The sequence below is a fragment of the Prinia subflava genome, chromosome 8, assembly GCF_021018805.1.
Source record: "Prinia subflava isolate CZ2003 ecotype Zambia chromosome 8, Cam_Psub_1.2, whole genome shotgun sequence".
Classification (NCBI taxonomy): domain Eukaryota; kingdom Metazoa; phylum Chordata; class Aves; order Passeriformes; family Cisticolidae; genus Prinia; species Prinia subflava.
In genome coordinates, this window is record NC_086254.1 from 29,679,350 (window position 1) to 29,689,056 (window position 9,707).

The following is a 9,707-nucleotide window of genomic DNA, read 5'->3' on the forward strand; positions in this document are numbered from 1 at the left end:
TTGTGTCCAGCTGGAGCCCAGCCATAACACTAATTCCTCATCCCAGGTCCTTGCAGGAGCCCAGCGTGTGGCCCGAGGGCGAACAACCAGTGCAGGGGCTCAGGGTGACAGCCATCCTCTGGTCTGATGGGCTTGATTTTTCCAGACTGGGCAAACACTGTGCCCTCCACTCCTTGGCATCCCTGATCTCGTATACTCCCGATCTCACATCCTTTCCTATCTGATCAAAAGGAAAACAAATAGATGAGGGAAAAAAAGGACTTCGGGAAAGTAAACAAAGATAAAAGAGGAATGAGAATTGTCTTGGCATTAAGCTCACTTGATGAGAATTGTAGTAGACAAGTCTTCCTTGAAATGTTTTTTCCCTGTAAGAGCTGCCTTTTATTATGAATTTATAAAATGTTTTTAAGGGAGGGGGATCTCAGAAATTCCTTTTTAATACTTTTTAAAGGTTTCTAACTCTCCCTGGTGCTATTTTTTTTTAGGTTAAGGATTTTTAATGTTGAACATGTTGCGGGTTTTTATACAATCTTTTAAAAATAAATGTATCATTTTTAACACATTTCACATTTTTTTTTAATCTGGAGTATGGAAAATCACAACTCTGCCTTGTCCACATGATTTCACTGGTTTTCATGTGGGAAAAAAATGTTGACAGTTTACCATTTATCATGTCTGATTAAAAATGAGTATTTCTGTACGGCTGGACAGCGTTACTGGGTAAATAAAGGGGGTTCACAGTGGGAGGGGGGGCACAGCCAGAGAGTCAAGCTGCCCCTCTCCTGCCGCTGAGGTGAGGCCGGTGACACAAAGGTGGCAGGTGCTGGGGTGCCAGGAGAGATGGAGCCGTGCCGGGCTGCGCTGCTGGGCTCGGGGCCGGGCTGTGCCGATGGGCTGTGCCGTGGGTCCGTTCCCGGCTGTGCCGGGGCTCGGTGTCGGGCTGTGCCGGGATCGGTTCCCGGCTGTGCCAGGGCTCGGTGTCGGGCTGTGCTGTGGGTCGGTTCCCGGCTGTAGTGTGGATCCGTTCCCGGCTGTGCCGTGGGTCGGTTCCCGGCTGTGCCGGGCTCGGTGTCGGATTGTGCCGATGGGCTGTGGCGAGGGTCGGTTCCCGGCTGTGCCGGGGCTCGGTGCCGGGCCGTGCCGTGGGTAGGTTCCCGGCGATGCCGGCCCGTGCCGATGGGGCTGTGCCAGGCTCGGTGCCGGGCTCAGTGCCGGGCCGTGCCGTGGGTCGGTTCCCGGCTGTGCCGTGGGTCCGTTCCCGGCCGTGCCGGGGCTCGGTGCCGGGCCGTGCCGATGGGCTGTGCCGGGCTCGGTGCCGGGCTCGGTGTCCGCCCGTCCCGGTGCCCGCGGCCGGAGCGGCCCCGTCGCGCCCTCGGTCCCGAGCCCTGTGCGACCCCTCGTGCACGCGGGACCCCCGGTGTGGGCGGGGCCATCTGCTCGGCCAATGGCAGGCGAGCCGGCGGGCGGAGTGGGCGCGGCATCTCCATAGCAACGCAGCAGCTCGCCCCGCCCCCTGGCAACCGGCGCCCGCCCCGTGCCGGCGCGCGGCGCTCCCCGCGCGGGCCGTGACGTGCGCGTGACGCAGGCGCGCAGCGAGCGCGTGACGCGGTCCCGGTCAGGGCGGGCGGGGCCGGTTTGAACGCGGGGCCGACCGGGCGAGCGCGGCGCAGGTACCGGGCCGGGGCCGCGGCGGGGCCGCCGGGCGGGAGCGGGGAGGGCCCCGGGCTCGGGGAGCGGCCCTGCGGGGCGCCGCCGCCGGGAGGGGACTGGCGCGAGGCCTGCAGGGCCGGGCCGCGCCCCTCGGCGGGCGGAGGTGCGGCGGGGACCGGGGGTGGCGGGGCGGAGGGACCGGCGGGGGGTGGTGAGGAGCAGGAGCGGGGGGAGCGCGGGCCGTGCCCCGCCCGCAGCGCAGGCGGCCCTGCCCGGCGGCAGCTGCACCGGCGGCTCCGCTTTGTGCCGGCGGGGCTGGGCGGGGACCGGCCGCTCGGTATTGATCCCCGGGGAGATACCGTGGCCGGGCAGGAAGCGCCTCGGCCGTTCCCGGGGGCGCGGGGGAGAGGGATGAGTAACTTGCCGCAGCCGTGATTCCTTTCAGCGGTTCCCACGTGAGCTGATTTTTCGTCGGAAATCGCGATGCCGAGCTCGTTGCGGTCGCGGTGCGGGAGGGTCCTCCCAGCCGCTGGCAGCCCGCAGTTTTGTCGCGATTCACTCGCTGAGGGGTCGCGAAGGCTCAAAAGGCAGCGGCTCCACCGCAGCCCAGCGTCCCTGGCACTCACACCTCTGGTTCTGTCTTTCAGAAAATGGCAGTGAATGTGTATTCTACTTCAGTGACCAGCGATAACTTGAGCCGACATGACATGCTGGCGTGGATCAATGAGTCTCTGAAGCTGACGCTGACGAAGATCGAACAGCTGTGCTCAGGTGAGGGGGTTCACCCCGAGGGCAGTTCCACATGGGATGTGCACACTGGTTCTGTAGGGGTGCAGCTGCACCCGCTGTGCTGCCCTGCTGTAGCTGTGCTCTTGGCTGAGTTCCTGGTGCGAACAGATTCGTGGTCGGTGTTATGATCCAGTTATGGTCAGAGTGTTATTGAAGTGGTTGTTAATAATGTCAGTGTAATGAAAAGGCACGTTCTCATGACTCACTACAGCATAGGTGCTGCAAGAAATGTGTGTTAATGTGAAAAAAACTCTAAGGAAGAGGGTGTTTTCCCATGAGGAATTAAGTGTTTAGCCTGCATGGATAGTCTTACAAGTGTAACTAGCAAAAACAGTTGTGATTTGTTCTGGAAGAGTACAGGAGTGTGAGGAAGGCAAAGCAGTGACTTGTGGGGTCATCTGCAGGACTTTAGAACTCCTCTTGGTGCTGGAGCACATCCAGTCTGTGTCAGCCCAGCTTACCTGGGCTTGAACCGACTTCAGCACAGCTGAATCTCTTGTACAGTTGTAGGCAGGAAAGGGGAAGTGTGTGTGGTGCAGAAATGGAGTCAAGTGTCATCACAGGGAGGAGTGTGTGGGAGGAGGAGACTTGTAAGAATGAATAAAAGATAATAGTCTGTGGAATAAGAGCTGAGAAAAATCCCAAGGCTAAGAATGCAGCCTGGGTACAAGATAATTTGGATAACTACAACAGGCACTCAGTGAAAAGTGGAAGTGTGGCTCATACAGTGACTTTAAGATAAGTGTTGCTCATGGAAGAGGAGATGTGGAAATTGGAGCTGGAATAAAAGGAGGAATTAATTATAAATGAGTTTTTGCACTGTCAGTACAGGCTGTGTCTGAGTATATGGGAGAAACAATCTCAAAAAATACGGAGAAGAAAGGGACTCAAAATGGACATTTGACAGGTATTGGTAGTGTCTTTTCTCTCGTGAGATGATGGACAAGAACTGTAAGGGTGAGGGAACTAAAGATCTACAACCACATGAGGAAGGAAAGTGATAAGCACTGTCTGCTTTCAGATAGGCAGGTTAAACCCTGTGTGTGCAGGGCTGATTTGCATGGGATTGGTGTGAGTCTTGAATGCTGTGGGAGCTCTGTGTTGGAGTGAGGATAATTAGTACTGGCTCTGCAGAATTCCAGCTCACCTGTTTTGGGAAAAGAGTGAGAGCTGTTGATGTGGTAAGTCCTGAGTAACATCCCTTTTCTGCGTCTGCAGTAATGCTTCGTGCCTTGGCAGGGATGAAGTGGCTTTTGCTGTCACAGTCCTGTGGAAGCTGGAGCTCCCAGGCTTGTTTTGCTGTCTTTGGCAAGGGGAGCAGTGACAGCAGCAGTTTGAGGTTGCATAAATGCACAAAAATTGCCCTTTGACTTACGCTGTGATCCCTCTGTTTTTATCACACTTATCGCTCCAACTGCCAGCAGTGAGCAAACCCCTGGTGTCTGGCAAGCCCTCTGTGTTTGAGTTGGGATTGGAGTTCTGCAGCAAGTGAACTGACACACAGTGGAGAGCAAACAGCTAGAGCTGGTTTGTTGGTTTTATTTTTAATTTGTGCCAGTGGATGACATCAGTCTTCTGGTGGCAGGTGAAAGTGGGAGTGCCTGCAAAGTATCTTGATAAGAGAGTGAACAGTTATTGGATGTGGTTGAGATGAACAGAGTAGCTGAGGGCAATGCTCTTCTATATTCCTTCTTGGCCTTTAGATAGCCCCCAAAAGCTTATTGTGTTGCATAGTTCAGGTTAGGGTTCCTGTTACTCCTTAATTCATTCATGTTGGTGTGGGAATAATGCTCTGAATATTTTGCTTGTGCTTTTAATGGTTGTGTATCATCGTTGCAGAGTGAGGATCTAGTTTAAAACCACTTTTTTTTTTACTCTGTGTGTATATTCTACAGATATGGAGGTGGTTGTCCACTCTGTGGCTGAACTGAATCTCTTTTCCTCTTACTACAGCAAGTGCTGAATTGGAGGACATGAAGGACTTAAATTAATAGGAAGAAACACTTATTTTGATTCTTTGATTAAGATCTACTTTAACTAGGTCTTAATTCAGCTTAATTAGCCTCTTATCTTGGAGAGCACCTTGAATTGTGTATAGGTTCTGTTTGTAGGAGGTAAATGTATTAAGATTTCAATAATGGGTAAATACAATTTTTAGGATAATGCCTTTTCTGATTTAGTTCTATTAGTATTGCTAAGAGAAGATTACATGCCTGTTAGACACATGTAATGTATCAGATCTGTACTGATATCCATGAAGAAAGGAAAGTCAAGTTATTTATTAGTTGTTTTTTTTTCCCGTGGAAATATGGAGGCAGGTTTGTTCTTATTCATAAACGTTCAAGTCATGAGCCCCAAAGTTTGGTTCTCCAGCTCCTTTAAGCTTATTTATGGCCATGCTGGACCAAAAGGAGACCGAAGGTTCCTGTTTTCTTTGCCTTTGTTGCCTTTAAAGGGCTTGTGTGACTGAGGAGTGAGTCAGGTCAGTTTGCTGACCTGACTGGAAAGAAACTCACAAAGGTTAGTGAGCTGAGCTGATTGAATTCATCCCAGGATTTGTGTTCTCTTGCTTTTGGCAGGTGCTGCATACTGTCAGTTCATGGACATGCTCTTCCCAGGTTCTGTAGCACTCAAGAAAGTGAAGTTTCAAGCAAAATTGGAACATGAGTACATTCAAAACTTCAAAGTTCTACAAGCAGGTTTTAAACGAATGGGTGTTGACAAAGTAAGCTGGGCTATAACTGACTCTCTCCTTTTAATGTTAATGTAGATGGGATGAGCTTTCAGATTTGAAACTGAATTAATCTGGAAACAGAATTTGATTTTGGTTTGTAAATCTCCAAACTTTTTGTTATGGTTTGCCTTGGGGTCCTCATGTCAGTTAGGATACATCATGCTTTACTCCAGCCAAGGTCAGGTTTCCAGTTCTTAAAGATAAAAAAATGTTACCCTTTTAATTCTGTGCAACTTCTGTGGCACAAAATAATACTGAAATTTCTATGAGATAAGGTTTGCTTGAGCTTCCTCTTTGGACCATTTTTGTAGGAGGTTTGTTCCCATAACCTACTGCCATGATGGTCCTAAGGATTCCAAATTCCTCTTTACAAGTACGTAGAATTACATAATTAAGGTTGGAAAATCTTTCTGAGACCATCAAATCCAACTGTTCCCCCAGCATTGCCAAGCCCACCACTAAACTGTGTCCCCAAGTGCCACATCTGCATGGCTTTTAAATGCCTCCAGGTATTAAAATACGTGATTTTTAGTTCGAAATTCCAAAAAGGTTGTTCAGATGGAATGACAGTTCTGCTGATGGAAGGGGGATTTATTCAGGTAATAGTTAGAAGCTGTATTCTGCTGTAACAGTGGTGTTCAGCTCTTGTAGCAGTTCTGGAGTTGGTCATCAGTTCAAATTCATCAGAGCCAGCTTCATATGGGCAGGAAGAAGTTTTGTCTGTAAACTTGGTCTAGCAGAATCTTTGCTGCAGAATTATTTAAAGTTATTTGGACCCTCAAAGGCAATGCATGATTGGTTTTTCATTCCAATATTTACAAAAATTCCTGTTATTTGACAGAGTTGTGGTCAAGGGGGATTTTCCCTAGACTGGAGAAGAATTAAATTTGCATATCTTTTGAGTGCATTAACTTTAAAACTTTATGTAAAAACACAGATTCTTTACTATTAATATTAGTCTGACTACTTTTTTTTTTCTTTTTTCCCCCTATTCAGATAATTCCTGTGGACAAACTAGTGAAAGGAAAGTTTCAGGACAACTTTGAATTTGTTCAGTGGTTCAAAAAATTTTTTGATGCAAACTATGACGGGAAGGAGTATGACCCTGTTGCTGCTCGACAAGGCCAAGACACAATAGCACCAAACCTTGTTACTCCAGTTATGAACAAAACCAGGAAATCCCTTGGTACTGGCAGTGCAGGTAGGGAAAATAGTTAAAAGATGATCTAGATCATTAAAGCTCTGGGGAAATGAAGGCTGGGTTGCTGTTTAAAATGACTGTATGGGATTCTAGTATTTTGCATCTTGTTTCAGAGATGCCAGGCTCAAAGACTGGGGCTGCTGTAGTACCCAAGTGTCTGGAGGCTACAGAAAGAACAGTCTTGTATAAAAGAGAAAATGGCAAGGTTTGGTGCCAAGTGTGCCAAAAAGAAAGGACATGTTACATGGAGTTAAGGAAGGAACATATCTTCAGACTCTTCCATGCCTAAGCATGTTTGGAGGGGGATAGTACCTTTATAGGAGGGAGAATTGGAATTAATTTGAATTGAATTGATCTTGCAGCCCCACAGAGGCCCATTGTTGCACAGAGGACCCCAGCAGGTCCCAAAGCTGGGCCCGGGATGGGCAAAAAGGGCGGAGGAGACGATGAATCGGCAGGATTGATCGAGCAGGTGTGTACAGGACAGCCCTGGGACTGACCTCTGCTTGGCAGAGTTATGTGCAGGTCTGTTTTTCCAATACCACGGAATGTCTGAGTCTGGCAGATGCAAGAAAACTATCTGAATCAGCTCATTTAAAATCACTTAATTAGAACCCTTTGTTGTAATGGTCTTGCTTTCCTGATGGAAGCAAAACCCCTCCTGTACCACATGAGTGGCCAGACATTTCACCCCAGTGTGGGCTGTGTCACACATAGCAGGGTTTGTAAGTATTCCCACAGCTGTGTTGCAGTTCTCCCAGCATTCCAACAGAGCTATGAGCAGCTGCTCCTTCACTGAAATCCGGAGTGCAACACAACTGAACCTGCTGTCAGCAGGAGAGTTGTCGTGAAAGAATGTGTGAGCAGAGAGCTCTGCAGGCAGCCAGTGCTTTACCAATTTCATGGAATCAGCCTTTAGTCTTTCCCAGTGGATTTGTGTGTGTTGGACTGGATGTTTGTTGTGGCAATTATATGAAAATTTGAGGAATGGCCCTTTTCCTCCTCTCAGTTTCCCCTGCCCCCATATCTTGGTTACTGCTGAAGTGCTTTGCATATCAACACCCTTCTGAGAACATTTGGGACGTCCCTTTTGCATAGATCCTACTGAATTCTGTCTCTGGTGGATATAATTATTATTGATGCCCCTTGGCAGATCAACGTATTGAAACTTACTGTTGAAGATCTGGAGAAGGAGAGAGACTTCTACTTTGGCAAATTGAGGAACATTGAATTGATCTGCCAGGAGAATGAAGGGGAGAATGATCCAGTGTTGCAGAGGATTATGGAAATTCTTTATGCCACAGATGTAAGTAATCTGTTATGGACTGGGTTGCACAGTTCTTCCTGCCTTGTAATTGGAAGCTGGTTTGCTTTCCAGGGCTCCCTATAGTTCTAACTTCTTTTTTTTTTTGATGTTTATGGCCTAGCTTTTTCCTGTAATAAAGGATCTGATAATTATAGTCAGACAGCAAACAAGGTAGATCTTCATAAGTAGTATGTAACAAATAGATCAAAGATGAGGTAAATACTTCTGGTAAAACATCTTGACACTTTAAACAGTGACTTAAGGGTGTTTTACCTGAAGTAAGAGGGGGAAAAAAAGTACCTACAGAGTAGCCAGGTGCTGGTTTGACATCAGATTTCCATTAAAGCCCTTGTTTTCTTCCCCTTCAGGAAGGCTTTGTGATACCTGAAGAAGGAGCACCGCAGGAGGAACAAGAAGAGTATTAACAGACCACATACTGTACCAGCAGAGCAGCAACATCAGAATTCTTTGCCCCAGATCATGTGCTTAACTGTAAAATACTCCACTTTATTCTTAGAGGACTCACTGGTTTCTTTTCATAAGCAAAAAGTACCTCTTCTTAAAGTGCACTTTGCGGAAGTTTCACTTGTACAGTGGGTTTGAGTTAGGAGCTCTTTCTCAAGCTGTAGCAGAGCAGTATTCACATTGAGGTGGTATATTTAGGGAGCAAGAGGCTGAATATTTGGAACTCGTTGCAGAATGGTTTGCTGGTAAAACACTGGTTTGTGGGAAGACTGTTTTTGTATCTAAGGCGGTGTGCAGTAGAGAAATTAAAGACTGACTCGCAGAAAGATTGAGTTAATGTGAAATTGCAGAACAGAAATTATAATAAATGCCTTAAGAGTATTTAAAATATGCTTCCATATGCCAAATTGAAGTAATGTGATGGGAGATTTTATGTGCTTCATATTGGGGTAGACGTTTGTTTAACTCCATTCACTGCTGTCCGAGAGGCCTTAGGTGGCAGTCTCACTGTGTCAGCAAGTGCTCAAAAGGGGCAATTAAAACAAAACTCCATTCCTATGTAAAGCTGCTTACTAAGTGATTAGTTCTCTATGAAATGGGCCTTAAAGTTGCCTGTCACAAGATTAGAGGGAGTATGAACAGCTGAGACACATAAATTACCTTGAAGAGTGCTGAAGCCTTTTTCTGTGGCATTGTGGCTTTGCCAAAATGTACTGTGTTTTCTGTAAGAAAAGCAAAACAAAGCAAAGGGTACACAGTCTTACTGCCTAAAATGTCCTTCAGAAGTGATTTTTCTTCCCTGGCTCTTGCTTTTATTTGTTCTGTTTATTTTCATTTCTGTTGGAATCCCTTCTGTTCTCTCAGTTTTCCCTTTCCCATCCCAAGGAATGCTGAACACGCCCAGTAGTTGTAACAGGACTTGCACTGTACAACTGGCTTTGAATGAAAGTGAATTGAGCACATGAGGATGATATTTTTGTCTGCTTTCTTTTTTTTTTTCCCCTTTGAACCAGGGCATACTAGTAATAACACTTGCCAGTTCAGTAGTCTTCTGGGGTAAAAACTAAAAGATGCTGGCTAACAGAGCTAATGTTATTGCAGAAAATACAGTACTGAGACTAACTTAAATATTAATATTTAAAATACTTTCCTTAACTGTCCTTTTTTGCTATCATGCCCCTCATTACTGTTGTGTTTGGCAAGATCCTGCAAGACTTCTGACCCCCTTCACTACTGAGATTGATCAGTCCTGTTGTGCTTGTATTCATTTGTTTCTGGTGGTAGCTTGTCCTAAAATGTGTGTAGGAGAGCATTTTATGGTAATTGTGTAGTGCATGAATCTTTGTGAAGTTCAGAGAAAAACCCAAATTCAGTGAATGCCAAAAATGCAAGTATCTAGCCATTGTTTAAAATTGCAGTGGTGCTATTTCTCTTGTGGCCTTTTAGACTTTTGTTGCCCTAAAACTCCATTTTACTGAGAAACCATATTTGACTTGGATTTTTCTTGACAGGGTTTTTCTATTTTAAGCAGTTTCTAAATAAAGTTCTGTATTTCAAGAGTG

At 46.9% G+C, this 9,707-nt stretch overlaps 1 protein-coding gene across 3 annotated transcripts; it reads left to right on the forward strand.

Moving 5' to 3' along the window:
* Positions 1-1,536: 1,536 nt before the first annotated feature.
* Positions 1,537-9,707, forward strand: MAPRE1 (microtubule associated protein RP/EB family member 1). 3 transcript variants are annotated; one of them, XM_063404479.1, is made up of 7 exons: positions 1,537-1,670; positions 2,298-2,421; positions 5,019-5,164; positions 6,170-6,374; positions 6,737-6,846; positions 7,528-7,680; positions 8,049-9,707. In XM_063404479.1, the coding sequence occupies exons 2-7, from the start codon at positions 2,301-2,303 to the stop codon at positions 8,103-8,105; spliced, it is 792 nt and encodes a 263-aa protein (XP_063260549.1). In that variant the 5' UTR covers positions 1,537-1,670; positions 2,298-2,300; the 3' UTR covers positions 8,106-9,707. The 3 variants fall into 3 exon arrangements, with proteins under 3 accessions (XP_063260549.1, XP_063260551.1, XP_063260550.1); XM_063404481.1 differs by lacking the exon at positions 1,537-1,670 and adding an exon at positions 1,701-1,813; XM_063404480.1 differs by lacking the exon at positions 1,537-1,670 and adding an exon at positions 1,966-2,105.

What these genes read in the sequence shown, in the direction of transcription:
- MAPRE1 (XM_063404479.1), top strand. Translation starts at nt 2,301, where the DNA reads ATGGCAGTGAATGTGTATTCTACTTCAGTGACCAGCGATAACTTGAGC. An exon ending in AACGAATGGGTGTTGACAAA is followed by an intron (nt 5,165 to 6,169) that starts GTAAGCTGGGCT and finishes CCCCCTATTCAG; the next exon opens with ATAATTCCTGTGGACAAACT. An exon ending in CCTTGGTACTGGCAGTGCAG is followed by an intron (nt 6,375 to 6,736) that starts GTAGGGAAAATA and finishes TTGATCTTGCAG; the next exon opens with CCCCACAGAGGCCCATTGTT.